This window comes from Pan troglodytes, chromosome 2 (assembly GCF_028858775.2).
Source record: "Pan troglodytes isolate AG18354 chromosome 2, NHGRI_mPanTro3-v2.0_pri, whole genome shotgun sequence".
Lineage (NCBI taxonomy): Eukaryota > Metazoa > Chordata > Mammalia > Primates > Hominidae > Pan > Pan troglodytes.
The window spans coordinates 152213263-152238845 of record NC_086015.1 but is presented as its reverse complement, the minus strand read 5'-3'; the positions used below and the strand labels follow the sequence as shown (position 1 = coordinate 152238845).

The 25583-nt window shown below is 37.5% G+C and overlaps 2 protein-coding genes across 11 annotated transcripts in view; one reads left to right on the top strand and one right to left on the bottom strand.

Moving 5' to 3' along the window:
• HLTF (helicase like transcription factor) overlaps positions 1 to 11359 on the top strand; it is a 56232-nt gene extending 44873 nt beyond the window's left edge. For 2 of the 8 annotated variants that reach the window (XM_016942138.4, XM_054681159.2), the window contains exons 20-26: positions 118 to 296; positions 1632 to 1757; positions 2095 to 2207; positions 2549 to 2729; positions 6484 to 6564; positions 9112 to 9283; positions 10121 to 11359. In XM_016942138.4, coding sequence (XP_016797627.1) covers positions 118 to 296; positions 1632 to 1757; positions 2095 to 2207; positions 2549 to 2729; positions 6484 to 6564; positions 9112 to 9264 — 833 coding nt within the window. In that variant the 3' untranslated portion in view covers positions 9265 to 9283; positions 10121 to 11359. Of the gene's footprint in view, positions 1 to 105; positions 297 to 1631; positions 1758 to 2094; positions 2208 to 2548; positions 2730 to 6483; positions 6565 to 9111 lie in introns of all 8 variants that reach the window. The other 6 variants (XM_054681158.2, XM_016942136.4, XM_024355746.3 and 3 more) reach the window with 3 other exon arrangements.
• A 2465-nt stretch (positions 11360 to 13824) lies between these two features.
• GYG1 (glycogenin 1) overlaps positions 13825 to 25583 on the bottom strand; it is a 36349-nt gene continuing 24590 nt past the window's right edge. The window contains exons 6-8 of one of the 3 annotated variants that reach the window (XM_003310113.4): positions 17181 to 17400; positions 14955 to 15005; positions 13825 to 14697 (exon numbers count right to left, since the gene is read on the bottom strand). In XM_003310113.4, the coding sequence (XP_003310161.2) occupies positions 14524 to 14697; positions 14955 to 15005; positions 17181 to 17400 (445 nt within the window). In that variant the 3' untranslated portion in view covers positions 13825 to 14523. The remainder of the gene's footprint in view (positions 14698 to 14954; positions 15006 to 17180; positions 17401 to 25583) is intronic. The other 2 variants (XM_516810.7, XM_003310114.5) reach the window with 2 other exon arrangements.

The following is a 25583-nucleotide window of genomic DNA, read 5'->3' as shown; positions in this document are numbered from 1 at the left end:
GGCAGAAAATGATGAGAGACTTTCCCTACTGGCAAGCGAAACTTTTCCTTATAAGATAGATTAACTTGTCATATTACAAACCTTGCTCTGAAATTAATTTTTCAGCCTTTTCTCTAGGAAATGATACACCTGAAGAACTGAGAAAGAAGTTAATAAGGAAGATGAAGTTAATTCTGAGCTCAGGTTCAGATGAGGAATGTGCAATTTGCCTGGATTCTTTAACAGTTCCTGTGATAACACATTGTGCACATGTATTTTGTAAACCCTGTATTTGCCAAGTCATTCAGAATGAGCAGGTTAGTTTTTTGCTCAGTAGAGGTTCAGTGTTTGATAGAGTAGTGTACCTGTCTTTAATATAATAAAAGATAGTATATGGAGTTTTGCACTTGGATTTAATAATATACCTTTGATAGTTAATTATTCCAGTATTTTAATAGGTGATATATTTCTTCTAATGCAACACTTGCAACATAAAAAGATGTTCACAGTCAATATCTTAATTCCGCTGTTTATATCATTGCTGTTCAATAAATGGATTGATAATGTGAGACACAAAGATAATTTTCAGTTTTCTAGTAGTCATACTCTTAAGTAAAAAGAAACATTAAGCTAATTTTAATACATTTGTATTTAACCCAATATATCTAAAATATAAAAAGTATTAATGTGCTTTTTACAAAAAACTAAATCTTCAGAATTTGGTGGTGGTGTATACTTACAGCACACCTCAATTTGGCTTAGCCACATTTCAAGGACGTAATTGCCCCATGTGATTATTGGCTATTGTGTTGGATAAGGTAGGTCTAGATTCTTTTGTGTGGTAGAATTTTTCTGAAGTTGACTAGTCTGTTAAGCAGTCATTCAGCTGGGGTAGAATTTTTTTAAACATTTTAAATTGATATATAACATATGTAGAAAAAATGTATAAATTCATAATTAAATAGCTCAGTCAATTATGAGGTAAACATATTCCTGTATCTGCTGCCTAGGTCCCCTTGTGGCCCCTCCCAACCATTTACCCTCTCCCTCTTCCCCAAAAGTAACCCCATTGTATTGACTTTTAAATAATTTTAGCTTCAGAATTATTTAATTGTAATGGTGTTTTATATATAGTTATTTAAGATATAATCTTATTTTATTAACAGGTTCAAATGGGTACAACAGATGTTGCTTTGGAATGAACTTGATAGGATTTAACAGATCCTAGTAGCTTTATAAGCTATTATAAGCTTTATAACCTTAATAGCTTTATAAGCCATTAAGATGGATTTTTTTTTTTAAAGAATAGTACTAAATAGTGTAGCTGTATTGTATTTAGGTTCAATAAATTGTTATTCATGGATTTTTTTTTTAAACTTGCTTACAATGTTATAATTTTTGGTTTCTTGCTCTTGCTTCTAGCTAGTCCAGATCATATACTTTTGCTCCCTCCTTTATCCATTCTACTTACCACATTATGTCTGGAGTTCAGCATGTTCAGATGTCTCTTAAATGGATGAAATCTATTAAAAGGTTTAATAAAATGTTAGCTATGAGAGATACAGATTTTAGCATACATTTAAAAATTTTTAGGCATATTTATATTTGTTCTTCTGTTAAGTGTTGCTCATACTTCGTTCTTTCTTATATAGCCACATGCTAAATGCCCTTTATGCAGAAATGATATACATGAAGATAATTTATTAGAATGTCCTCCAGAAGAATTAGCACGTGACAGTGAGAAAAAGTCTGATATGGAATGGACATCCAGTTCAAAGGTAAAGTACTCATGTGCAAATATTTGAGTATTTGTTTTACCTTTATATAAGGAAATATACACAGTATATCAAAATCGTAATTCTGCTTTCATTCCTGTCATTTTAGTGTTCTGTTGTTGACCACTGGCTTTTTATTTTTAGTGGTGAATTTGAGGGGAAATGGAATGGGTTCAGATTATTAGAGTGTTCTTTCAGTCTTAATTTTTTATTTTAAATGAGTAGTCTTTTGCATTTTAGGGAAATAACATTTCAGGACCTTTTCTTTATGATAAAAACTTTTAGACTAATTTTACTGATTTAAAATGGAATCTAATGGACATCTTAATATTTTTTGCAGATTAATGCGCTAATGCACGCATTGACTGACTTAAGAAAGAAGAATCCCAACATAAAAAGTTTGGTTGTTTCTCAGTTTACAACATTCCTGTCTTTAGTAGAAATACCACTTAAGTAAGTTCCACAGTGTTTTTCACTTTCAGTAAAAGGATTTTATATAATCATATTGATTTGGATAGCAAAAAAAAAAATTTGTTTTGCCAGTTTTAGTCATTTTATCTGAAAGATACTCAGAGTCACAATAGAGAATACTTCCTGGCAGCACAAGAATTTAAAGATTAAGTCCTGAATTTATCAGAAAATGACTGACTCAGTGCCTAGCATATTAATAAGTGTTCAATAAACATTTGTTAAATGAGTGAAAGAATTTATTGAAGAGATTTGTAGTTACTTAACTTTGTTTTATTTTTATAATAATAGTGTTTGTTACTTGTCTCTTTTCTTCCCCCCTTTAGAGCCTCTGGATTTGTGTTTACTCGTTTGGATGGTTCCATGGCCCAAAAGAAAAGAGTTGAATCAATTCAGTGTTTTCAAAACACTGAAGCAGGATCTCCAACTATAATGCTTCTGTCCTTAAAAGCAGGTGGAGTTGGTTTGAATCTGTCTGCAGCTTCTCGAGTGTTTTTAATGGATCCAGTAAGTAGTTTTGTAAATTTTTTCAGAATCTTAGTACTTCTTTCAAAAAAATAAGACAAAAAACTATTTGGTAAATACCTTCATAGTTATAATTAACTGTGAAAATTCTTAGGCAAACTTTAGAAATAAATAACAAAAACTTAGTAAATGTGGATTAAGAGCTTTCTCTTAAGCACTTTACTGAAATCCTCACAACATCCTTATGAGGTAGATACCATTATTAAATGCTCTGTTTTGGCCAGTGCTGTGGCACATGCCTGTAATCCCAGCACTTTGGGAGGCCAAGGTGAATGGATTGCCTGAGCTCAGGAGTTTGAGAGCAGCCTAGGCAACATGGCAAAACTCCATCTCTACAAAAAAAAGTACCAGAAAAGTTACTCTGGTATAGTGGTTTGTGCTTGTAGTCCCAGCTACTTGCAGGGCTAAGTCGGAAAGATTGATTGCTTGGGCCCAGGAGGTTGAAGTTTCAGTGAGCCATGCTCCTGTCTCTGCACTCCAGCCTGGGTGACAGAGCAAGAACCCGTCTCTGAAAGAAAAAAAAGAAAAAAAATGCTCTGTTTTACTGAAGAGGCAACTGAAGCACAGAAAAGTAAATAATGTGCCCAGTATCATACAGTTAGTAATAGGCAAAACCAGAATCATAGTCCATGTAAATATTTAAGTACTATTATGCTATGCTATTCTACTTTTCTTCTATAGTAAATATTAACTGTAATGCTTTTTAGGGTAGTGGTTCATTCAGCCAGCAAATAATGAGATCCTGCTTTGCGTCAGTTGTTATAGGCACTGGGAATCTAACTATAAACAAGATAGACAAAATGATTACCATCACGGTTCTAGTAGTCTTAAGCTTTAATGTGCATAAGAATTAGGTAAAATGCAATTTCCTTTGCATTTAACTTAGAGACTTAGGAGTTCTAGGATTAGACCCAGGAAGCTGCATTTTTAGCATATATCATAGGTGATTGAGGTACAGGTGGTCTAGGATCACAATTTGAGAAACAAATTATCATTAATGGAATGTTCTGAGTACGTTTTAATGCTTAATATAGTGCAGTCTGTTGTGGTTGTTGGTTGTGTAGTACAGGCATGAAGGTAGAACAGAGGCTAAAATTCACTTCGAACTTTACTCACCAAGCTGTGTGACCTGGACGTGCATTCACATAGGAGCATGTTTTTCTACGTGTACAAAGGGGCTGTTTGGCCTGAGAGGACCTTGGACTAATTCAGTTTCTAATTTGCACTGGGTACTATGTGGGCTAAAGGCAACCCTCTGCTGTTTCTGTGCATTCAGACTTAAGATTTGTGGTTGTAACTTGTTACCTGAAACTCAGAAGATTTTTAACATGTAGGAATTCTACTGAGATACATGTAGGAATACTACTGAGATATAAATTTTAGTTACTTGGGTGAGGCTACCTTGTTGATGCATATATGTTTACTCAGGCTTCCTTTTTCCTCCCTCAACTGACGGTATCATTCTCAGTAAGATTATAACTAGGGTCATCATACTTAGGCCTTCATGGGTGAATATCATGGATATGGTATGGTCTGTTGTATTTTCTTTTCTTTTTTTTTTTTTTTTGAGACAGAGTCTTGCTCTGTCGCCCATGCTGGAGTGTGGTGGCACAATCTTGGCTCACTGCAACCTCCACCTCCTGGGTTCAAGCAGTTCACTGCCTCAGCCTCCTGAGTAGCTGGGATTACAGGCACCTGCCACCACGCGTGGCTAATTTTTGCATTTTTAGTAGAGACGGAGTTTTATCATGTTGGCCAGGCTGGTCTTGAACTCCTGACCTCGTGATCCACCTGCCTCAGCCTCCCAAAGTGCTGGGATTACAGGCATGAGCCACCGCGCCCAGCCGGTCTGTTGTATTTTCTTGCCTTTGTACTGTGGATGAAGTTTGAAATCTTTGTTCGCAGTATTTTATGGCTACTATAAAAAATATTTGTAACTATAGATTGTTGAATATTAATTAATCCAGTGATAATTCTAGAAGCTGATTTTTAGAACAAATCCCAAATTTTATTTTTCTTGCTTATAATCTTAGTACCAAAGAGGTTAATACCAAAATAATTAGTATTAAAAAGTTGATCAGAGACTAAACGTGTTAACAGTTTTTAAAAATTTACAGAACGTTTTAGCAGTTTTATAGTAAGTTGAGTGTTCTTCATTGAACATATCAAGCTTTCCAATGTTGTTTCTAACTTAAAAGTCAGGTCCGAGAAACATAATGATTCAATAAAAAAATAAAAATTTGCTCATGAAAGTCTTTTACCATTAAATTTTTTTTTCTTTTTTTAAGAGACAGGGTCTTCCTCTTTTGCCCAGGCTGGTCTCAAACTCCTGAGCTCAAGCAATCCTCCCTCAGCCTCTTGAGTAGCTGGGATTACAGGCATATGGCACTGTGCCCAGCTTTCTTTTACCTTTTCATTGAAAAAAAAAAAAAAAAAACCTCATAGTTTTAATTTAAAATTTAATGATCCTTATCCAAACAATTCATGATACTATTTAAAAACCACTTACCAGAGATCTATATCTTTTTGGTTATTCTTCCCTTTTCATTGTTGCACCATTTTATTGTTGTTGTTGTGTTTTTTGTTTTTTGTTTTTTTTTTTTGAGATGGAGTCTCGCTCTGTCGCCCAGGCTGGAGTGCAGTGGCGCGATCTCGGCTCACTGCCAGCTCTGCCTCCTGGGTTCACACCATTCTCCTGCCTCAGCCTCCCGAGTAGCTGGGACTACAGGCGCCTGCCACCACGCCTGGCTAATTTTTTGTATTTTTAGTAGAGATGGGGTTTCACCGTGTTAGCCAGGATGGTCTCGATCTCCTGAACTCGTGATCTGCCTGCCTCGGCCTCCCAAAGTGCTGGGATTACAGGCGTGAGCCACCGTGCCGGACCCATCATTTTATTTTTTAGCTTAAAACAGTTCTCATGATCATGTCTGTGTTAATTAGCTAATGGTACTTTTTTTTAGCTCAGCTTTAAAGTCAAACTAACGTCAAATACTGATACAGAAAATAGCATCAACAAAAAAATAATTTTTAGGACTTACTGACTCTTAAACCCCCCCCCCCCCCCTTTTTTTTTTTTTGAGACGGAGTCTCGCTGTCGCCCAGGCTGGAGTGCAGTGGCGCGATCTCGGCTCACTGCAGGCTCCGCCTCCCGGGGTTCAGGCCATTCTCCTGCCTCAGCCTCCTGAGTAGCTGGGACTACAGGCGCCCGCCACCTCTCCCGGCTAATTTTTTCTATTTTTAGTAGAGACGGGGTTTCACTGTGTTAGCCAGGAGAAACCCTTTTTTTATACTTTTATTTCATGAACAGAGGAAAGTGAAAGAAAACCAGAAAAGGGGGAGAAAACTAAATAGGCCCAAGAATTGTGTCTTTTCTCATATAAATTAAGTCATTTAAGAGGATGTATAACCTTTTTCTGCTGTTAAGCACACATAGATTCTTTTAAAAATGAAAAAAAAAAACCAAATTGATTAATCAACAAATACTTATTTTGGGTGCTGATACGTATGTCGGGGCCTGTATTAGGTATTAGAAGTAGTAGTAGGGGGAGGATGCCTATCATCATAGTGATTGGGAGGGTGGATTTTTCCCCAGAGTATTTGTGATGTTAGCATCTGACTTCAGACAGAAAACTTTCAGTTAGAAAAAGATGAATGAATACTAGTGAAATGAAAGGACAAATGGAAAACACTGAAAGATCAGGGCAGTAGTAAAGTAACTCATCCATGTTCTTGTTAGGCCTGGAATCCTGCTGCTGAAGATCAGTGCTTTGACAGATGCCATAGACTTGGTCAGAAGCAAGAAGTTATCATCACAAAAGTGAGTTTTTAAACAAACTATTTTAAGACTAGGTTGATACGATTTTTACAATTAAGCAAGTAATGCATGAATATATTATTATAATGATTGAGTGTAATTATGCAGAGCAAAATATAAGTCACCTTTTTCCTCCTTCATCAATAATTTAATATATGCTGTTTAAGGGGCCTTTCTCTGCACCTACATTTATAGTTATGTGTACATCTCCTTAAAAACATTCTTTTAAAGATAAATGGAATTATACTTTATTCTACAACATATTTGTTTCCCTTAAAACTATACATTGGAGACTACCTCATAAGTACATTTAGATGAACACTTTTTTAAAATAGTGGTAAAATACGAAATTTACCGTTTTGAAGTATACAGTTTAGATGCATTAAGTACATTCATGTTGTTGTGCAACAGCCATCACAATCATCCATCTCCAGAACTTTTTCATCATCTTAAACTGAAACTGTGTATCCATTAAATAATAACTTCCCATTCCTCTCCCCCCAGCCTCTGGCAACTACCATTCTACTTTCTTTCTCTGAATTTGACTACTCTACAAAACCATATAGATATATCATAATGTATTTAACCCATTAAGTTTTTTGCTAATAAAAACAGTGCCATAATGAGCATTATTATATATAAATCTTTTCACATCGATGCAAGTAATTCTTTGGGATAAGTTAAGAAAACTAGAATTCTGGATTTAGAATTTTTATCAACTATCGAGTTGGTTTCAAAATAGGATTTATATGAAAATTGTTAATTTATGCTTCTGTGGCCAAAAAAGTGCTGTTCTAATTTGCATTTACCTAAAACCTTGAGTATATTTCACATATCTTGTTTATTAACATTTTTTCTGTGAATTATTTATATCTTCTGTCCAGTTCTCATAGTTATGGTACAAATAGTTTTATAGTATAAAGGACTCCCTGATACAGTCTGACTTGAAATCTTTTGTTTATGTATGTTGAAAATGGTTTATCCCATACTCTTCCTTGTCTTTAAACTGCATTTTTTTGGTCATGAAAAAGCTTTAAAATTTTTATGATTTAAAACATCAGCCTTTTTTATACGTTCTAGGTTTTAAGGTCTTACCTAGGACAGAAGGCTTTATTTTCACATTTTTTCAACTATTCTGTATTTACTTCTGGTTCTTTTGGAAGATTTTATTTTTTGTTTTATGATTTGTGACATGAGTCTAAGCTTATTATTTTATCAGATGAAGAACGATGTGTTCTGTCACATCATTTTTTTTCTTTGAAAATTCCAACTTTTTCCCTACTAGTATGAAATGTCACTTTCATCATAAACTAATTTATATATATTACTTGGGTCTTTTTCTAGACTATTCTGTTCCATTGATCTCTTTTCCTTTTCTTAGGGCAGTATTACTCTTATAACAACTATGGTTTCCTAAAGTAAGTTTTGATACCTGATAGGGTAAAATGTTCTGATTACCCTTTTTGAAAATTGTATTGGTGGTTATTATTATTACTCTTGAATTGAACTTTAGATTTTAGTTATAAAATCCCATTTAAGATATCTTGTTTGAGATTTATTGAATTTATTATTACTTTCGAGAACTATCTTTCTTTATAAATAACGAATATTTCCATACAGGAACATAGTATCCTTTCTCCATTTATGTAGATCTTATATGTATTTCAGTAAAATTTTATTATATAGCTTTAGTTATTGCAGTAATTGGGTCTTCTTAAACAATGTTAAATAGTAGCAGATAGTGACCATTCTTGACTTGTTTCTGTTTTGTTGTAGAATACTTTTATTGTTTCACATTAAATATGTAAGGTTGAGACATTCATTCCTAGTTAGGGTATTTTAAAATCAAGTTTTTATCAGGAATGAGATGATCACGTTTTATTTTTCTCTTTGTTAGTGTTGTGAATTATACTAAAGATTCATTCTTGAATTTCTGGGAATAGCTTTTTTTTTTTTTTTTTTTTTTTGAGACGTCCCTCTGTCACCCAGGCTGGAGTGCAGTGGTGCAATGTCAGCTTACTGCAAGCTCCGCCTCCCGGGTTCACACCATTCTCCTGCCTCAGCCTCCCGAGTAGCTGGGACTACAGGCGCCCACCACCATGCCCAGCTAACTTTTTCTATTTTTTAGTAGAGATGGCGTTTCACCGTGTTAGCCAGGATGGTCTCGATCTCCTGACCTCGTGATCTGCCCGCCTCGGCCTCCCAAAGTGCTGGGATTACAGGCGTGAGCCACCGTGCCCGGCCGGAATGGCCTTTTTAATACAATGCTGAAGTCATTTTGCCAGAGTTGCCTATATAGTTTGCTTTTTTTTTCTTTATTGCTTTGCTTATCTTGTGATCTGTAACTTCTATTCGTACAGCCATATTCTTTATATAAGAAAACCATATTGGGTAAGGAAAGCAAAGTTCAGTTCTATTAAATAGTTATTATAGTTTGGTGCAAAAGTAATTGCGGTTTTTGCCATTAGGCAAATCTTTCATTTAGTTTTTTTAATAAAGATTTTAAATACTATGCCTTAAAAACTACTTAACTTTTTTTTCTTTTTAAAGTTCATTGTAAAGGACTCTGTTGAAGAAAATATGCTGAAAATACAAAACAAAAAGAGAGAACTTGCAGCAGGAGCCTTTGGAACTAAAAAACCAAATGCTGACGAAATGAAACAAGCCAAAATTAATGAAATCAGAACATTAATTGATTTATAATTTGTGGGATTTTAGTAAGGTCAGTTTGATTGGATACTTAAGTTTTAGAAATGAGAAAAATACAGAGTTTTAGAAATGAGATCTAGAGAACACGTCTTCTAAAAGGGGCATATTTTATATTAGTGAAGAGGTATTACTGACACAATTTCTTCTATATATGAACCTATTTTTAATGAAACTTCAAATAGCAATAAGTTCCGTTATATACTGTGGCCTGAAATAATTTGAGAAAAAAGGTTACTTTGTTATTCAGCTTTTCATAATATCTATGCTGAGTATTTTCACATATCTTCCAAGTACTCAGCTTTTTCGTATTTCAAATAAGGTCAGACCTTTTATACTTTTGACCAAATAGTTATTTTCTATGTTGGACACTTAGTTATTTACCAAAGCCTCCGATTTGTGATGCAGTGTTTGTAGTCCTTGTAAACAATATATACAGACTATACAAGAATTAATTTTATTGGGCTTTCAAAAACCATATTTGCATTCCAGAACCAAATCTTAAATGAGACCAAAGTCCAGGTTAGCACAGGTTTTTATTTTTCCTACAGCTACATTGAGATATAGTTCACATAAATGACTTGGAGTTTTATGTTCATGAAAAAATTAGGGATTATGTTAAGAGTACTATTTTTTCCATTTTAGTTAAGTAGTAGTACACTCATTGTTTAAATGTAACTTGCTGTGTCTGAGGTATAAATATAGTCTGTGGGAGTGAGAGGCAAACCAGTCCTACCCAATTTGATTTGAATATTTTAAATTATGGAACTGCTAAATAGATATTTCTATAAATAGATAATTTTTATTTATGTAGCTTTTTTTGGAAGTAACTTTATAAATTTTTATAATTCAGAAGACTACTATATGTGAGAGGCGTGATATCTGGATGGAAGTTGGGCTGGATGATCTCCAAAGTCGTTTCAACTCTTAAAGACATCTTAATCCTGAATGTAAACAATTGTTATGTGTTTAGAATCAGAATTTGATTTTGAACTTGAGTAATTCATCCTTACAGCTATCTGTAGAATTAGTCATCTTTTTTCTTTTTCTTTTTTTACTTTTTTGTTAATAAGCAAACTTACTTGCTGCAGAATTTGGGTTGACTCCTGAGCATATTTAAAACAAAGAAGCTAGAAATTTAGCAGTCAGATTAGGTAGGTGGTTTTATTTCAAAGGGAAACTTTAATCCAAAGAAAGATTAATTACTCTAACAAGAGAAGCTTCATGTTTGATGATACAGATTTAAGAATACCTGAGACTTAAGAGTGTTGGAAGTCATTTGATAGAAAGATGAGATCGGAGACAATGTTGTGTTATAGGGCACACATTGAAGGTATATGCCAAATCTCTCACCAGCTAAGTCCTTTTCTCCCTGTGCCCTGTTTTCTTGCTCAAAGGGAACAGTGAATTAGCCAGCTAGAATCTTCCTGGTCCCTTTTTGAGGCAGTAGCAGGTAAGGAAAGGGCTGATTTTCATCAAAACCAAGACCTTTCTGCAGGGATGATAGTGGAATAATAATGTGGGATTAGCCCGCTAGCATTAGGAGCAGTAGGGAAGTTACCTGGTAGATCAAGCATTACACACAAAAAATCAAGTTGATCAGAGTATGGGTTCTCCATATAGCAATACTTCAGTGAGATTAAGTATAAACAGTTTTTGGCAAAAAACAACACAGTCTACTCTTTCTGCTTACAAAGACAAAGCCTTACGAACTCACTATGAAGGTAAAGGGAGGACAGCTTGCTTCTTTGCCCAGACATTTACAAAGTTGTTTTTAAAACACACTCATAAGTAAGTTTGGCAAGTTGTTTAAAAAATGTCTCTTTGTTTTGTACAGTTCTGTTAGATGTTGTTGTTATATTTTAAAAGTTTAATTTAAAAAATTTAATTTGTCCTTCCTAAGAAGGATAAATATATAAAAAAGCCACTGGAATGAAAACTTCCTATATGCTATGCTGTTGTCTTATTATTATATAGAAAAATAACTTCTTTAGAAAAATATTGAAGACATTGTATTACCACTTGTGATTCAAACAATTTTGTGGTTAAAACTGGATTTTAAATTTAAAAATCAATAAAAATTTCAAATGTTTATTACCTTCCTCGGTGCCATAATTTTGACTTTATCTTCAAATAAAATCCTTCATTAATTGTGACATTTCTATGCAAGTGTTACATTTTTTTGAGAGTACATGAAGATTACTGTAACAGAATAATGTCCTCATATCCTAACTTTATTTTGCTCAATTTAACTGGTTGAAATTCTTGTTCAGAAATCAAGAGTGCTTATTTAAAATGCCTTGATCTAAAAACATTGGTCCCAATTAATTTCTTCATCTGGAAGAAAAAAAGGAGTTGTGATAATACCTATATATACACAGATAGCACTCTTAATCATTGTACATTTTGTCCTTAAAATTACAGCTCTAGAATTGGAAATACAAACTAACCCTATGTAGTTTGTTACCAGTGAGTACTGATGATGATCTTCGGCAGTGTGTGCTTTGTTTTGGGGAATGGCAAAGACATTGCTGTATTTTTTTCTTGTTTTATTTATACTACTTGTCAAGGTTTATGCATTAGCATTTGGATGAGATTCATTAAAAATATAAGGGCACATTTGATGTTTGGCTCTTAACAAGAACTCAAATGTTTGTTTAACCTCAAGTTTTTAACACATTAACTTCAAAATATCTGCAAAATGTGTTATACAGCAGGACAATATGGGTATAAGGAGAATTAAGGTAAACATTTACTTTATGCATAAACCATAGCTCCATCCACCATGGAGCTAATCTCCAAAGGCATGGATTTGACCTCTGTTGTGGGCAAGTTTGTCTTACAACCAAAGGTCATACCTGCCACTGCAAGGGGTTAAGTATATATGGATCACCTCTGCAAATATAAATCTTGTAATTTGAATTACTGTTGCCTTTTTATACATTTTACTAAGTAACCCTTAGTATTCTGGACTCCCTAGAAAAGATTTTCCAATATTTGTATAGCTTTACATGGAAAAGTTAATACTTCACCTTAAGGCGTAGATCATAGAAGGAAAAGAATGTTTAGTTCAGTGATTTTCTAGCCAAATAACTTGACAGCATTATATGCTATGTCTTATGGTAAGCTTGTCATTCTTTCTGATTCCAGAAGTTAATAGCCTTCACTACTTATTTCAATTTAAAAATTTGCTGGGTGCAGTGGCTCACGCCTGTAATCCCAGCACTTTGGGAGGCCAAGGCCGGTGGATCACGAGGTCAAGAGATTGAGACCATCCTGGCAACATGGTGAAACCCTGTCTCTACTAAAAATACAAAATTTAGCTGGGCGTGGTGTTGCGTGCCTGTAGTCCCAGCTACTCAGGAGGCTGAGGTAGGAGAATCTCTTGAATCCAGGAGGCAGAGGTTGCAGTGAGCCGAGACTGCACCACTGCACTCCAGCCTGGTGACAGAGCAAGACTCTGCCTCAAAAAAGAAAAAAAAAAAAAATTTAAAACTATGTCAGTTTTTCCACCTTAGAGCTTTGTTATGCTACTGTGTAAAAAATAGAGAATGAACGGTAGTAAATAGAAAAAATTAACATTGAATGCAACTGAATGGCCACAAAAATAAGACATTTTATATCTGAAGACTCTGTTTCTGTTCATCTTAACCAGGGACTCGGAAGCCAGAAAGACCTCTGACTAGCTAAAATTTTGAGAAGTCTTTCTTTGTACCACAGCATCTGACACATGGAGGCACTTAAATAAATCTTTGGTAAATGCTTCATTGTACTTGAAGATCAATAGCGACTCATTCTTCACCAGTCCAAATAGCTAGTTTCAGAAGTCATTTATCATTTAATATTTTATAATTCTAGGTAAATCCTCAGGTTCTTATTGAGCTCCTATGGTAACAGCCTTCAAGGTGGCCCCAACCATTCTTGACTTAAGCTGTCTATATGCTTGTATATTAATTCACATCAATATGAATAAGGAGGGTGACTTTGAAGGCTAAGTCACAAAAGCTTTGCAGCTTTTGCCCAAACCTCTAAAGTTTCTTCCTGTCATGGTTAACTGTCCTGTTTTCTTCCATAGAATCATTTCTGACCACTCATTTTAGTTTTAAAAGGTCATCTTGGATCCTACCCTTCTCTAGCTTGCCATCTCTTACAACCTAGAATGATCTATAAATTTAATAAATACGCTTTTCCATTCTATCATTTTAAATAATAGATAAAATACTAGTAGGGACTGGACCCAGTATTGATTCTGACAGTTAGGAATGACTTTAAGGTTAAAATATTCTAAATAGCTAAATACCCACTTAATAGAGAGGTGCAGTGTGGATGACACTATGTAAGTTTGATCTCGGTTTGTTCTGATCTGTCAGATCCATCACCATCACAGAAAAACAATTAGATTGAAATCATAGATACCAGTTTTTAAAGCATATATCCCAATGTCAAGCTTTACACTTTTTTAAAACTATGACAAATTCCAAAAATTATGAAAAATTCCCTAATAGATTTGTTCAAGGGTGTATGGTGAAATTCCTTAATTTAATTAAACAACCAAGATACAGCAATAAGTCTTTTATTTTTTGTACAGGGTGCCACTGCAGGTTACCATCAGAGAACACACTGCTATTTTCAAATATACAGAACTGAACAAAAGCATTTTAGCATGCTGCCTTACTGTACACAGAAAACTGGTGAGCATCTTCAGACACTAAGAACAGGAAATAAAATGGGTTAATGCTATTGGTTGATATGTTTATGAATCACTCAGCAGTGTTGAGATAGCCTATCTTTACCTGAAAGGAGAATTACAATCACTCACTCTGGCAGCACTGGGCAATTCTAAAATTCAGGTCTCGTGAAAGGTACACAACCAACAAGCAAGCAAGGAACAGATGCCATGTCTGCTTCTGAAGGGAGTGACTGATTTTGAACCAGGCTCTGCAGATTTTAAGAACTGATACAGCCATCTTAATATCTTGAGTTTCCCTTACTTTATATGTTGGCAGTCAACAAAAGTGAGAATTTCTGAAACAAGCTAAATAGGATTAAAAAGCAGAACACTGTCCATATAACAGAATTGCTGCTTCACAACTTTTGCCCAGTTCTCACCTCTTATCCTAAAAAAGCCTCTCATCTGATAAGTTTTAATGAAAACCTCTAGCAACTGTAACAGACTTTTCTCAACCCAGCTCTAGATACTAAGTATCAGAAACAAGGCTTGTGAAGTGGATGTGTTCACAGAAAAATGCAGTGTTTCTACTGGAGGTAAGTGTCAAGTTTCCTCTTGATGTTGTCAAAGGAATCTGCTCCCATATAATCAGCCTGGCCCTGTTCCCATCGTTCCTTCCGTTCTTCCGAGGATACAAACGGCTGTGCCATAGCTGGGATCTCCCCAAGGGACAGATGTGATATGGCTCCTGAGACATCTTCCTAGAAAGGAAAGCATAATTGACTCTATGAGAGCTGAAAATCAAACTGTTTTAAAGAATGCAATAAATTGAAGACAGAAAAGCCAGGATGAATCATCATGCAAAGTAGCAAAAACTGAAAAGTATTACATGAAACAAACAAAAAAGACACAAAAATATAGATTATATGATTTTTTCCTAACGAAATGAAGACTTCTTGACTCAGTGAAAACATTGGGAGAACAAAGTAATTAGGGTTAATCTTTAAGTTCTGCATACCTTTCTACAGAAGCCACAAGAGAAAGCCAGTGTATAGACCAAGTCTGAAAGCTGCAAACAGTTCATTAGAAAGTGTAAGATGGATGGGCAAGGGAACACAAGTCTCAAGATAAATTCTCAATCTGTGTGGGCTCTGAAAGGTTGAGAACTTAAACAAAATGATACCCAACAGGCTACATTTCAGAAAGAATCTAACTAGAGAGCCGCAACACATACTCAGTTATCACATTATAAGAAGGAAAGTTAAACTGGTTTGAGACTAGGTACCAAACTTCTCTGCTTGTTCAAGCTTTCATTTGGATTACCAAGTAGCATCTGTTCTTGTAGCTTCTGTTAATTTGCTTAGTTTTGAACAACTTTCAATTCCCATCTTCACCTTTCCTTGGTTCATAATTACATATATATGTAAGCATATAGGTATGTATTTAAATACAGTGGAACTTTAAGATGTTTGGGTATAGGACTGCATTATAGCTGAGGCAACATAAGGAAGTCCTTCCATTGGATTAGTCCTGCCTTTGCCTTGCACTTGGCAACAGTAATGATACAGAGGCATTTCCAGAGTCCTCTCTGTTCACAATATGGGGGCTGTGAATTTATACCCTAAAAGAGAGGCCCCTGAGGTCAAGCCAAGTATACTGGACATAACTTAAAATAGTTTAGCATTTAAAGTGTAACTCTCCCTTCACCTGCCATAAAAGGTACTATCTTAATTCTGGGCTGTAGATGGCTACTTTTAAGCATAGTCCATCTCAAATTTTCATAAGGATAAGTCTCTTCAGACCTGCGTTTGAGGCCCATTCTGCTGCTTGACTAGTCTATTACATAACTAAGACAAGTTATATAACTTCTTTAAGCCTCGGTTAATTTACCTATAAAAGGAGATATAATACTTAATATACTTAACAATACTTACTAATAGTACTTAATATAGTGGTTTTAAGGGTTAAATAAGAATAGCTAACTTTCATTAAGCATTTACTATGTGCCAGGTGGTTTCAAGTACTGTATGACAGGGGTCCCCAACCCCCAGGCCACGGACCAGCAGTGGTCCATGGCCTGTTAGGAACCAGGCCGCACAGCACAAGGTGAGTGGCAGGTGAGTAAGAATTACCACCTGAGCTCTGCCTCTTGTCAGATCAGAGGTGGTTAGATTCTCATAGAAGTGTGAACTCTATTGTAAACTGTGCATGCAAAGGATCTAGGTTGTGTGCTCCTTATGAAAATCTAATGCCTGATGATCTGAGGTGGAACAGTTTTATCCTGAAACCATCCCCCATACTGGTCCATGGAAAAACTGTCTTCCACAAAACCAGTGTCTAGTGCCAAAAAGGTTGGGGACCACTGCTGTACAAATATTATGTCATGATCCATATAAAGAACTCGGAGTAAGAATGCAAGTGTTAGTTTTTCTCCCTTTCTCCTTTCTATATCTTAGTAAATGCTAGTAAGTGAAATGGCTAAAATCTATACCACAGAAAAGAGAATAATCTCTTATAATATTACAATCTCACAGCCAGGTGATTAGCTGATTATCTGATTATAATTCACCACCATTCTGTTCTCTTATTTATATCTGAATATGTAACAGTTTCATTCCTCATCCTCTTCCAATTCTTTCATAAGAACAAACCTCAGAGAAGACCTTTAAAGTCAGAAAAGATGCTAAAGAGGGTTGTTATAAATGTTAACATGTCATCTCCCTCCTACAAAGATATTTCTTTTTCAAGATCCTATAGTAATCATAGGAGTACAAACATAGGAAATAAAAACAATCCTATAGAAGTATTTACTGTATGTTCATATTGTCATTTTCACTGAAAACACATTCTTCTAAGCAGATGGCAAATATAAAGTAGATACATCTAAATGTTTGCAGTTCCTAAAACATTCAATGGGGTGTTGTTTTTATAGACCACTACTTTAGGAATAATCTCAAAATCTTTTCAGAGGAGAATGGGCTAAGAATTCTAAAGTTAAAATATATGGGTATATACAGAAAATTCTAAATAACTGTGTTCTCAGATCCAAAGAAATCTGCCACACAGTTTATTTCTGCTACTTCTTGCTGGTAATGTTTCTCCTAAGATGGTTATTGTTTTCTTTCCACAAAATTTTATTTATCTCTTTGTTTAAAATGCTGCTAAATATTCCACATCTCTATTGATACAACAATTTTTTTAAAAAGCAGCATTAAATGATCTGAAGAAAAGAAACAGAACCTACCACATTTACATATGAGCAGGTGTCTTTGACAAGGCCAAATTGTTGAAGCAGAGGTAAAACGTTGGTGGTAAAGATGTTCCACCACAGGATGAGAAACTCTGGATGAGTCATGTTGGGATCATGGGCCTCACTTTTGACACTTTTTGTTTTGGGATCATAAGTATAATTCCATGGTTTGACTCGTCCCAGGAAATGCACAACTTTGGCACTTGCACCAAACCTGCCAAGTGAACGCAAGTTGAAACAGTTAGTGGATTCTGAGTACTGACAAAAAGATAAGCAGCACTTAGCAGCACTTTTCTATAGCTTTCTTTCTTTTTTTAAGAGACAGTGTCTCACTCTGTCACCCAGGCTGGAGTGCAGTAGCATGACAGTTCACTACAGCCTCTAACTTCCCACCCTTAGCCTCCTGAGTAGCACAGGCCACCATGCCTAGCTAATGTTTAATATTTTTTTGTAGAGCCAGGGTCTTGCTATGTTGTCCAGCCTGGTCTTGAACTCCTGGCCCTGAAGTGATTTCTCCTGCCTTGGCCTCCCTATTCTGTGGCTTTAACAGTGTACTTTCCATCCTGCAGTAAGGGTTCAAAATCAAACTGAGTTCACTGTGACACTGTGAGACAGATACTTTTAAAAGTACTTATTCAGTTGTGTGTTAAATACATACAAAAAATGTAAATGTAGCATCGGTTCAGTGCAACACTGAAGCACCAATCCATTGTGGACAGAACAGGCACACCACTTGGAAAGTATTTGGTATTACCTAGTAAAGTTAAAAATGCTCATGCTGTACAATCCAGCAGCTCAGCTCCTAAGCATATACCCTAAAGAAATGCTTGTGTATGTGCAACAAGAGATATAATCAAAATGTTCACAGCAGCACCAGCACTATTTGAAATAGTCAAAAACTGGAAACAACCCAAATGTCTGTATTAGATTTCTGCTCAGCAAGTATACATTACTCCCAGCCTCCTCAGGGGGAGGACACTTTCCCACCTGATGTTGGACATGTCCTATGGCTTGGCTTGACTTGACTAATGCAATATGAGCAGAAGTGACATTGTGCCTTACAGAAGCATTGCTTATTTCTGTTCACCCTCTGAGAAGTTACAACTTCTGCCAGCAGAATATGCCCTGGGTGCTTGCTGTTTCCAGAAAAAAGAAACATGGAACAGATCTGGATCAAACCTGTAGCCTAGCTCCAAACCCTGCTGAGATCATCAGAGCTGTCCTAGCCAACCCACCAACATATATGTAAGAAATATTTGCTTATTGTTGAATATGACTGAGATTTTATAGTTATATAGCCATCTTTTTTAAAGGAAAAGTTCTGCTATATTCACAGCATGGAATACAATCTAAAATGAATGAACTATAGCTATACACATCATGCAGCAAAAAGATGAATTTTTAAAACATTTCTGTTGAAAAAGGCAACGGGTCAAACAATTACATATATATGATCCCACTTACGTAAGGTCAAAACAGGCCAGGTACGGTGGCTCACACCTGTCATCCCAGCACTTTGCGAGGCTGAGGCAGGCAAATCACGAAGTCAGGAGATGGAGACCATCCTGGCCAACATGGTGAAACCCTGTCTCTACTAATAATACAAAAATTAGCTGGGTATGGTGGCACGTGCCTGTAATCACAGCTACTCAGGAGGCTGAGGCAGGAGAATCCCTTGAACCCGGGAGTCGGAGGTTGCAGTGAGCCGAGATTGCGCCACTGCACTCCAGCCTGGTGACAGTGAGACTCCATCTCAAAAAAAAAAAAAAAAAAAAAAAAAAAAAGGCAAAACAAAAAAGGTACTGTTTAAAGATCAGAAAACTAATCAATATAAATTTCATGATGCTGGTTACCTCTGGGGGAAAGGCGAAGCTATGATTGGGAAGGGACAAAAAGAGGTTCTAAGGCACTGGTTGTGTTCTATGTCTTAACTTGGGTGGTATTTTTAAACAATGCACATTTTAAAATATATATTCTTTTGTACATATGCTCCATTTCACAATAAAGAATATCTTTAAAAAGGTAGGAGTAAAGCGTAGTCCTGTTCTAGCTGGCAGGAAATCTATGTATATAAAAACAAAAACCAAACGTGAATGTAACAAGTGTCAAAGCAAAAATAGGAACAGTGCGTGCTCAGGAATTCACAGCAGGAAGGGCACTATCCAGCTTCAATGGGAGCAGAGGTGCTAAGTTAGTGGGATGTGACTTCAAGCTTATACAGCAGATGTGATCTGGGTAGCTGATGATAATGTAGGGAATTCCAGACAGGCAATGGCAGGTATCAGGTGAGCACCTGTGTGCTAGACCAGGTATCCTCTGTTAGAGCCAGAGAGGAGGCTTTGAGTAGGGAAAGGAAAGTAAAATGGGACAGAACCTCAGGTACTGGGCTCAAGTGTTAGATTTCAGTAGATTTATATTACAGGCAACCAAGATATTTGAGCATGATATACCGTTCAAAATAATACAAACTCGTGTAACCTTTCCTATCCCCTAAAGTTTATTAAAAAAAAAAAAAAGGAACCGGTTAAAAAGCTATCATCAGAGTTTACTATATTTGGAGACCAAATTCTTTAAGGACATGATGGGGAATAATAATATTTCTACAAGGTAAATTTTACTAATGTGTTAATTGAGGCTGTGAGAGACTGAAGTGAGATGCCCAAGGTCACACAACTAAGTGGCAGAGATGGGGTTTGACATGGTTTTACCTCTAAGGCATGAGCACTTACCATCCTACCATGCTGCTGCTGCTCCAAAAAGCATGCAAGAAAAATACAGCCTATTTGTAAAGCTCTTTCCTCTTAAGGTTAATTGATCATTCCATGGTTTGTTTCTTCTGATAAATGAAGAGGATATTTGATATCCCCAAGCTTACTCTTTATTTTATACATGTAAGTATATGTAACACACACAACACTCTTGCTCTATTTAATCCTTAAAAGGATAAAAATCATAATGCCCAAATTTGTGCACAGATAAAAGCTATCGATTAAATAACAACTGTTATGCATATGACACTATGCTCAGTGTGTGGCCCCAAAAGGCTTTTGTTCAAACAGGAAGATGGGTCATCTGCATAAAAATAAGCAAGGTGACAAGTTGGGGCTATCAGGGCAGTACTGACATTAAGGGCTACTGAAATTCCAAAGTAATGAATGCAGGTGGGATTTTCAGAGGTGGTTTTGTGCAGGAAGTGGGGGCAGGGACAATGCATGGGAAAGAGTCAGATGACTGCCTTCAACAAATGTTCTAATGAGGATGGGGGAACCCACCACAGAGATCTGACACCTGTGTTGCAGAGTGGAGGGAAGGCACTGCCCCATCCTAGCAATACAAACCCATAAGCCTAAAACCGAAACAGAGCACATAAGAATGAGATATTCCTTCCACCTCCTCGGACACCCACCCCTCCTGACTCAACTTCCCGGCCTGGAGCCACAGCACCTACTTAGATCCTCTTGTATTAAACTGTTTGATCCTCTTGTTTTAACTGCTAAGCTTCCACCCATGATTTGCCTAGACTTAATATAAATGTCATACATAGTCATAACATGATAGTAATACTAATTAAAATAAGTTAAAACATGAATATAGTGTAAACTATTCTTTTCTAACCTGCTCTCTTGACAGTTTACTAATGACTGAGCAGTAGTAGTAATAAGAGCTCATAATAAGAATATAAAGTATTCATATGTCGCAGGCATTGGTTAGTGTTTGCTTGGTTTACTCAGTTAATCTCCAAAATGACAATGTGAGGAAACCAAGGCATGAAGAAGTTAAATAACTTCTCCAGGATCCCATGGCTGGTGAGTGACAAGGCTGGGATTCCATCCAGGCAGTCTGGCTGCAGAGCCAAGGCTCTTAGCCATGACTAGGCTGCTATTGTAAGACATTCCCAGAATTATAAGGGTATTGTCTGAGAGTGACGTTTGTTAATTTATGGATTAACTCCTGCCTATGGACAATTAATTTGAAAGTGAAAAAGGTATGCCTAAGAATCCTGGCAATCCCCCAAGTATAGTTAAGGTCCCAGCAACAGAAAGTAACCAATAGGAAAGCATATTATGAAGTAAGCAACTTAGCATTCAAGAAGACTGAAGAAAGACTTTTCAAAAGGATGCAGTTTGCAACAGAGGTTAAGGAAAAAAACGGAATAACAACAAGAAATGGGTGGTGCTTAAGATCAGCAGGTGACCCACAAGTAGACTGTGCTGGACATTGTCTAAGGGCCTCCCCAGCTCCTGTCTCTGGATTTGGGTGTCAGAGCTCATGCAGAGGAAGGGCACAATGGTCCAATCCACCTGCACACAGACTGCCCTCTGCTGCAGGCAAGAATATACACCTGAGCCTCTGGCTCTGTCCGTATCCCAGCATGGCTCTGGACCGCCACACGACTGGTTCAAGAGGATTCTGCAGCCCTCCTGGATACCAGCTCCATGCTGGTTAAATACCTCTCCATATGGCCTGTGGCCTTCCTCTTGAATGTCAACAAGAACACCATTTGGAAACAATCCACACCCTGCATTTCACTGTGACTCAGGCACTGATCTCTACCTTCATGAATCCCTGAGTATCTCTTTAATTCTAAATCTGTTACTCCCTGTAGTCAGGGGAAGGATCCTCCTTCCTCAAATTACCTTCTTTACCCATTCTACCCTAACAAAGTGAAAAAACTGTATCCACTGGATAGTCTTTTCATAGACAGGGCAGTTTTCATTTTAAGAAATCCCTTGGTAAGACTGTTTAAAGTAGAAACTGGGATATTAAGGGGTCCTAAATGTGGGTGAGACTGCTTTTTCTGCCCTAAGGCAAGAAATCCCTTGGGTGCCAGCAAGACAGGGGGTGAGTGGGGAGAGACAGGAGAGGTGAGCAGGACTGTGGAGGACAGTACTGCACAGTGATGTAGCCTCCCAACAGCTACCCACATTGCAATGAAACAAATCACAAAGTGTTAGGATGTAAGTAGGTTTCTTTACAAATTAGTTGGGGCCAGTTTACTGAGTGGCAAACTTGAAACAGACTCAGAAGTGTGAAGGCACAGAGAAGCATGAGCGAGGAGGTAAGAAAGATTCTGGGGCATACAGAAATCACGCAAAGGATCCAGATATCATAGGTATGCTCAGCCCTGTTTCTGTCCAGTAAGGAATGGAAATGCTTTTAGATGCATTAGGTATTGACATTACTTTCTCTTTTTTTTTTTTTTTTTTTTTTTTTAAGACGGTGTCTCACTCTCTCACTCAGGCTGGAGTCTAGTGGTACAATCTCAGCTCACTGCACTTCAACCTCTGAAGTGCAAGCAATTCTCCCACCTCAGCCTCCCAAGTAGCTGGGACTACAGGCACAGGCCACTATGACTGGCTAGTTTTCGTATTTTTATTTTATTTTTATTTTTTGTAGAGACGAGGTTTCACCATGTTGCCCAGGCTATTCAAGCGATCCACCTGCCTCTGCCTCCCAAAGTGCTGGGATTACAGGTGTGGGCCTGACATTACGTGCCCGGCCTGACACTACTTTAATCAAACTGTTACACACCTACTATCTAGGGAAATGGATAGTGGTAGTGAATGGTCAGAGGTTTTAGAGGACCAGCTTTTTATGAGAAGAGCAGGCCTGGATAAGTCACTGAACACAGAAGGTTTAGACCAGCCCAAGAGCCCTTTGGGGGTGGGAAGAGGGCAGAAAAGTGAGAAATAAGGCAGCTGTTAAGTGGGGGGAAAATGGGGCTTGGATAGGAGGGTGAGAGAGAAGTGAAGCCAGATTTTGCAACTTTGTGTAAGGCAGTCATATCACAAGAATGTTCCTAGAACTCATCTAGGGCAGCACTTGGCTTGATATGAGGGATCTCTGCCTGGACCCAACAATGGCCACCTTATATGAAGGTTTAGGAGTCCTTTTAACTCCCATTATGCTCTAACTGTACAACTAAACAGTTATTTACACAGCAAAGGAACCTGAAGGGCTTGCTCTATAAGCTTTCATAAGACACATCATACACAAAAAGAATGAGCAACAGGTCTTGAACACTAGTCTGTTTTCATATCTAGAGTTTCAATCTAGATATTAATTTCAAGTAATTATTTTTATGTCTCACTTACGTTCTCTGAGAAATGTCTTTAAAAGATCATTTTCTATCATAATCAATTTACCCTTTAGTCATTTATGAAAATCGAGAATTACCATACCAAAATGAAGTAAGGGCAAACGTCATAAGTAAAAGGAGAAACTACTTCTTAAGTTAACCTAAATGCAAATTTAGGGGAACACTTAAAAGGCTAACCCAGAATATTTTTCTAGTGTTTTCTCTCTCCCACCAAATGCAACCAGCAGTTATTAGTCAGAATTTACATTGCATGGCTAAAAACAAAATAGAGGCTGGGCGTGGTGGCTCACACCTGTAATCCTAGCACTTTGGGAGGCCAAGGCGGGAGAATTGCCTGAGTTCAGGAGTGCGAGACCAGCGTGGGCAACACAGTGAAACCCTGTCTCTACTAAAATACAAAAAAAAAAAAAAAACTAGCTGGGCATGGCGGTGTGTGCCTGTAGTCCCAGCTACTTGGGAGGCTGATGCAGAAGAATTACTTGAACCTGGGAGGAGGCGGAGGTTGCAGTGAGCCAAGATCACACCACTGCACTCCAGCATGGGCGACAGAGCGAGACTGTGTCTCCCAAAAAAAAAAAAAAAAAAACCTAAATAAAATAAATAAATAAATAAAAGCAAAATACCTCACCAATGAAAAAGAAGGGGAAATGTTGATGTCAGAAGATAGCGTTGAACTGACCTCAACCCAGAGTAAGGATAACCATAAGATTCACTGACTCACTCCCTGACTTACCACTAAACTACTAGCCAGGAATTAAATTAAAAAAAGGTTGGGTACATGTCACAATTGTCTCTACATTACTGAGAGCCATTCATTCTGACCCAGTAATGGGGATTTGTCTCAGCTTGCATACATCTCTTAAAATAAATGTTCTAATTTTAACTTGATAGAATCTCAAAAGGGTCGTCCAGATCACAAGACATAGTTTGAACACAAGCCAGCAATAATACTGCTTATGTGAGCCGTTAAAATTATCCCTGTGACCTGATGTTACCAAAAGATCAGATAGAATTTTCATGACTAGTTTAGTAGTTGAGAAACAGCCAGTAACATGTGGATGAGACTACAGAACTGTTTAGAACAGAAAAGGAACTGGTTTATGATAGCACACACAGGAGCAATTTTAGTCCTCACTAAGCTCTTTACGTGCATTGTTCAGTCAGATACCGAGAAAGACGGCACTGCTTGTGCGACACTTCTCTGGGAATCGTGGCAGCAATGTCAAGCATCCTCTTGCCCACTTCTGTGGCTCATGTTCTCTATTATATTGCGACTCACTCATGCACCTTCTCAGACTCACTTGCCCACATGGGCAGAGCCACACACAAGCCCTTCTCCCACAACCAACTGCACACCTCTCCTCTCTCACGCACTCACAATCTAAGTTAGGAGTCACAAACCCAAGTAACCAAGGAGTGGGCCTGATCATGGAGAGGAGGAATGGACTTGCTGAGTTGGGGCCTGAGGAACACAAAGGGTGCATATCCCATCACTAGAAGATAGCTGCTACCCCCAGCAAACAACTGACCAGACACCCACCCAATTTCTTTGCCTTGCAAACTAATCCTCCCAATAATACCCTGGAAATCAGAACAATGTCAGCACTCGAACCCAGACTTTAATAACCTACACTAGGACCTAGTCAACAACATTATCTTCCAGGCTGGCCTCTCTTCACAGACCAGGTCAGGGAAGGACTTACAACACCAGGCCACTAGGGAGACTCTCCTGGAGGCAGCATGTCATTCTTAGCCTCTACTGGCTGATTGCTCATTCATTCATTCAGCCAAAACATAACACCTGCCTACAAGCATCTGTGCCCATACACTTTGCCTTCCTTCATGTTACCAAGGATAAACTGTCCTGGCTCTTTTTTTTTTCTTTTTTTTTTTTTTTTTTTTTTTTTGAGACAGAGTCTTGCTCTGTCACCCAGGCTGGAGAGCAGTGGCGCGACCTCGGCTCACTGCAAGCTCCACCTCCTGGGTTCACGCCATTCTCCTGCCTCAGCCTCCTGAGTAGCTGGGACAACAGGCGCCCGCCACCACGCCCAGCTAATTTTTTTGTATTTTTAGTAGAGACGGGGTTTCACTGTTAGCCAGGATGGTCTCGATCTCCTGACCTCGTGATCTGCCTGCCACGGCCTCTCAAAGTGCTGGGATTACAGGCGTGAGCCACCGCGCCCGGCCTGTCCTGGCTTTTATCTGAAGCCAGTCTCTCCACTTGTGTTCTAGGTGCCATCCCCTTTCACCTATCCAAGGACATCACTCCAGCATCTCCCCACAGTTTTCTGCATTGT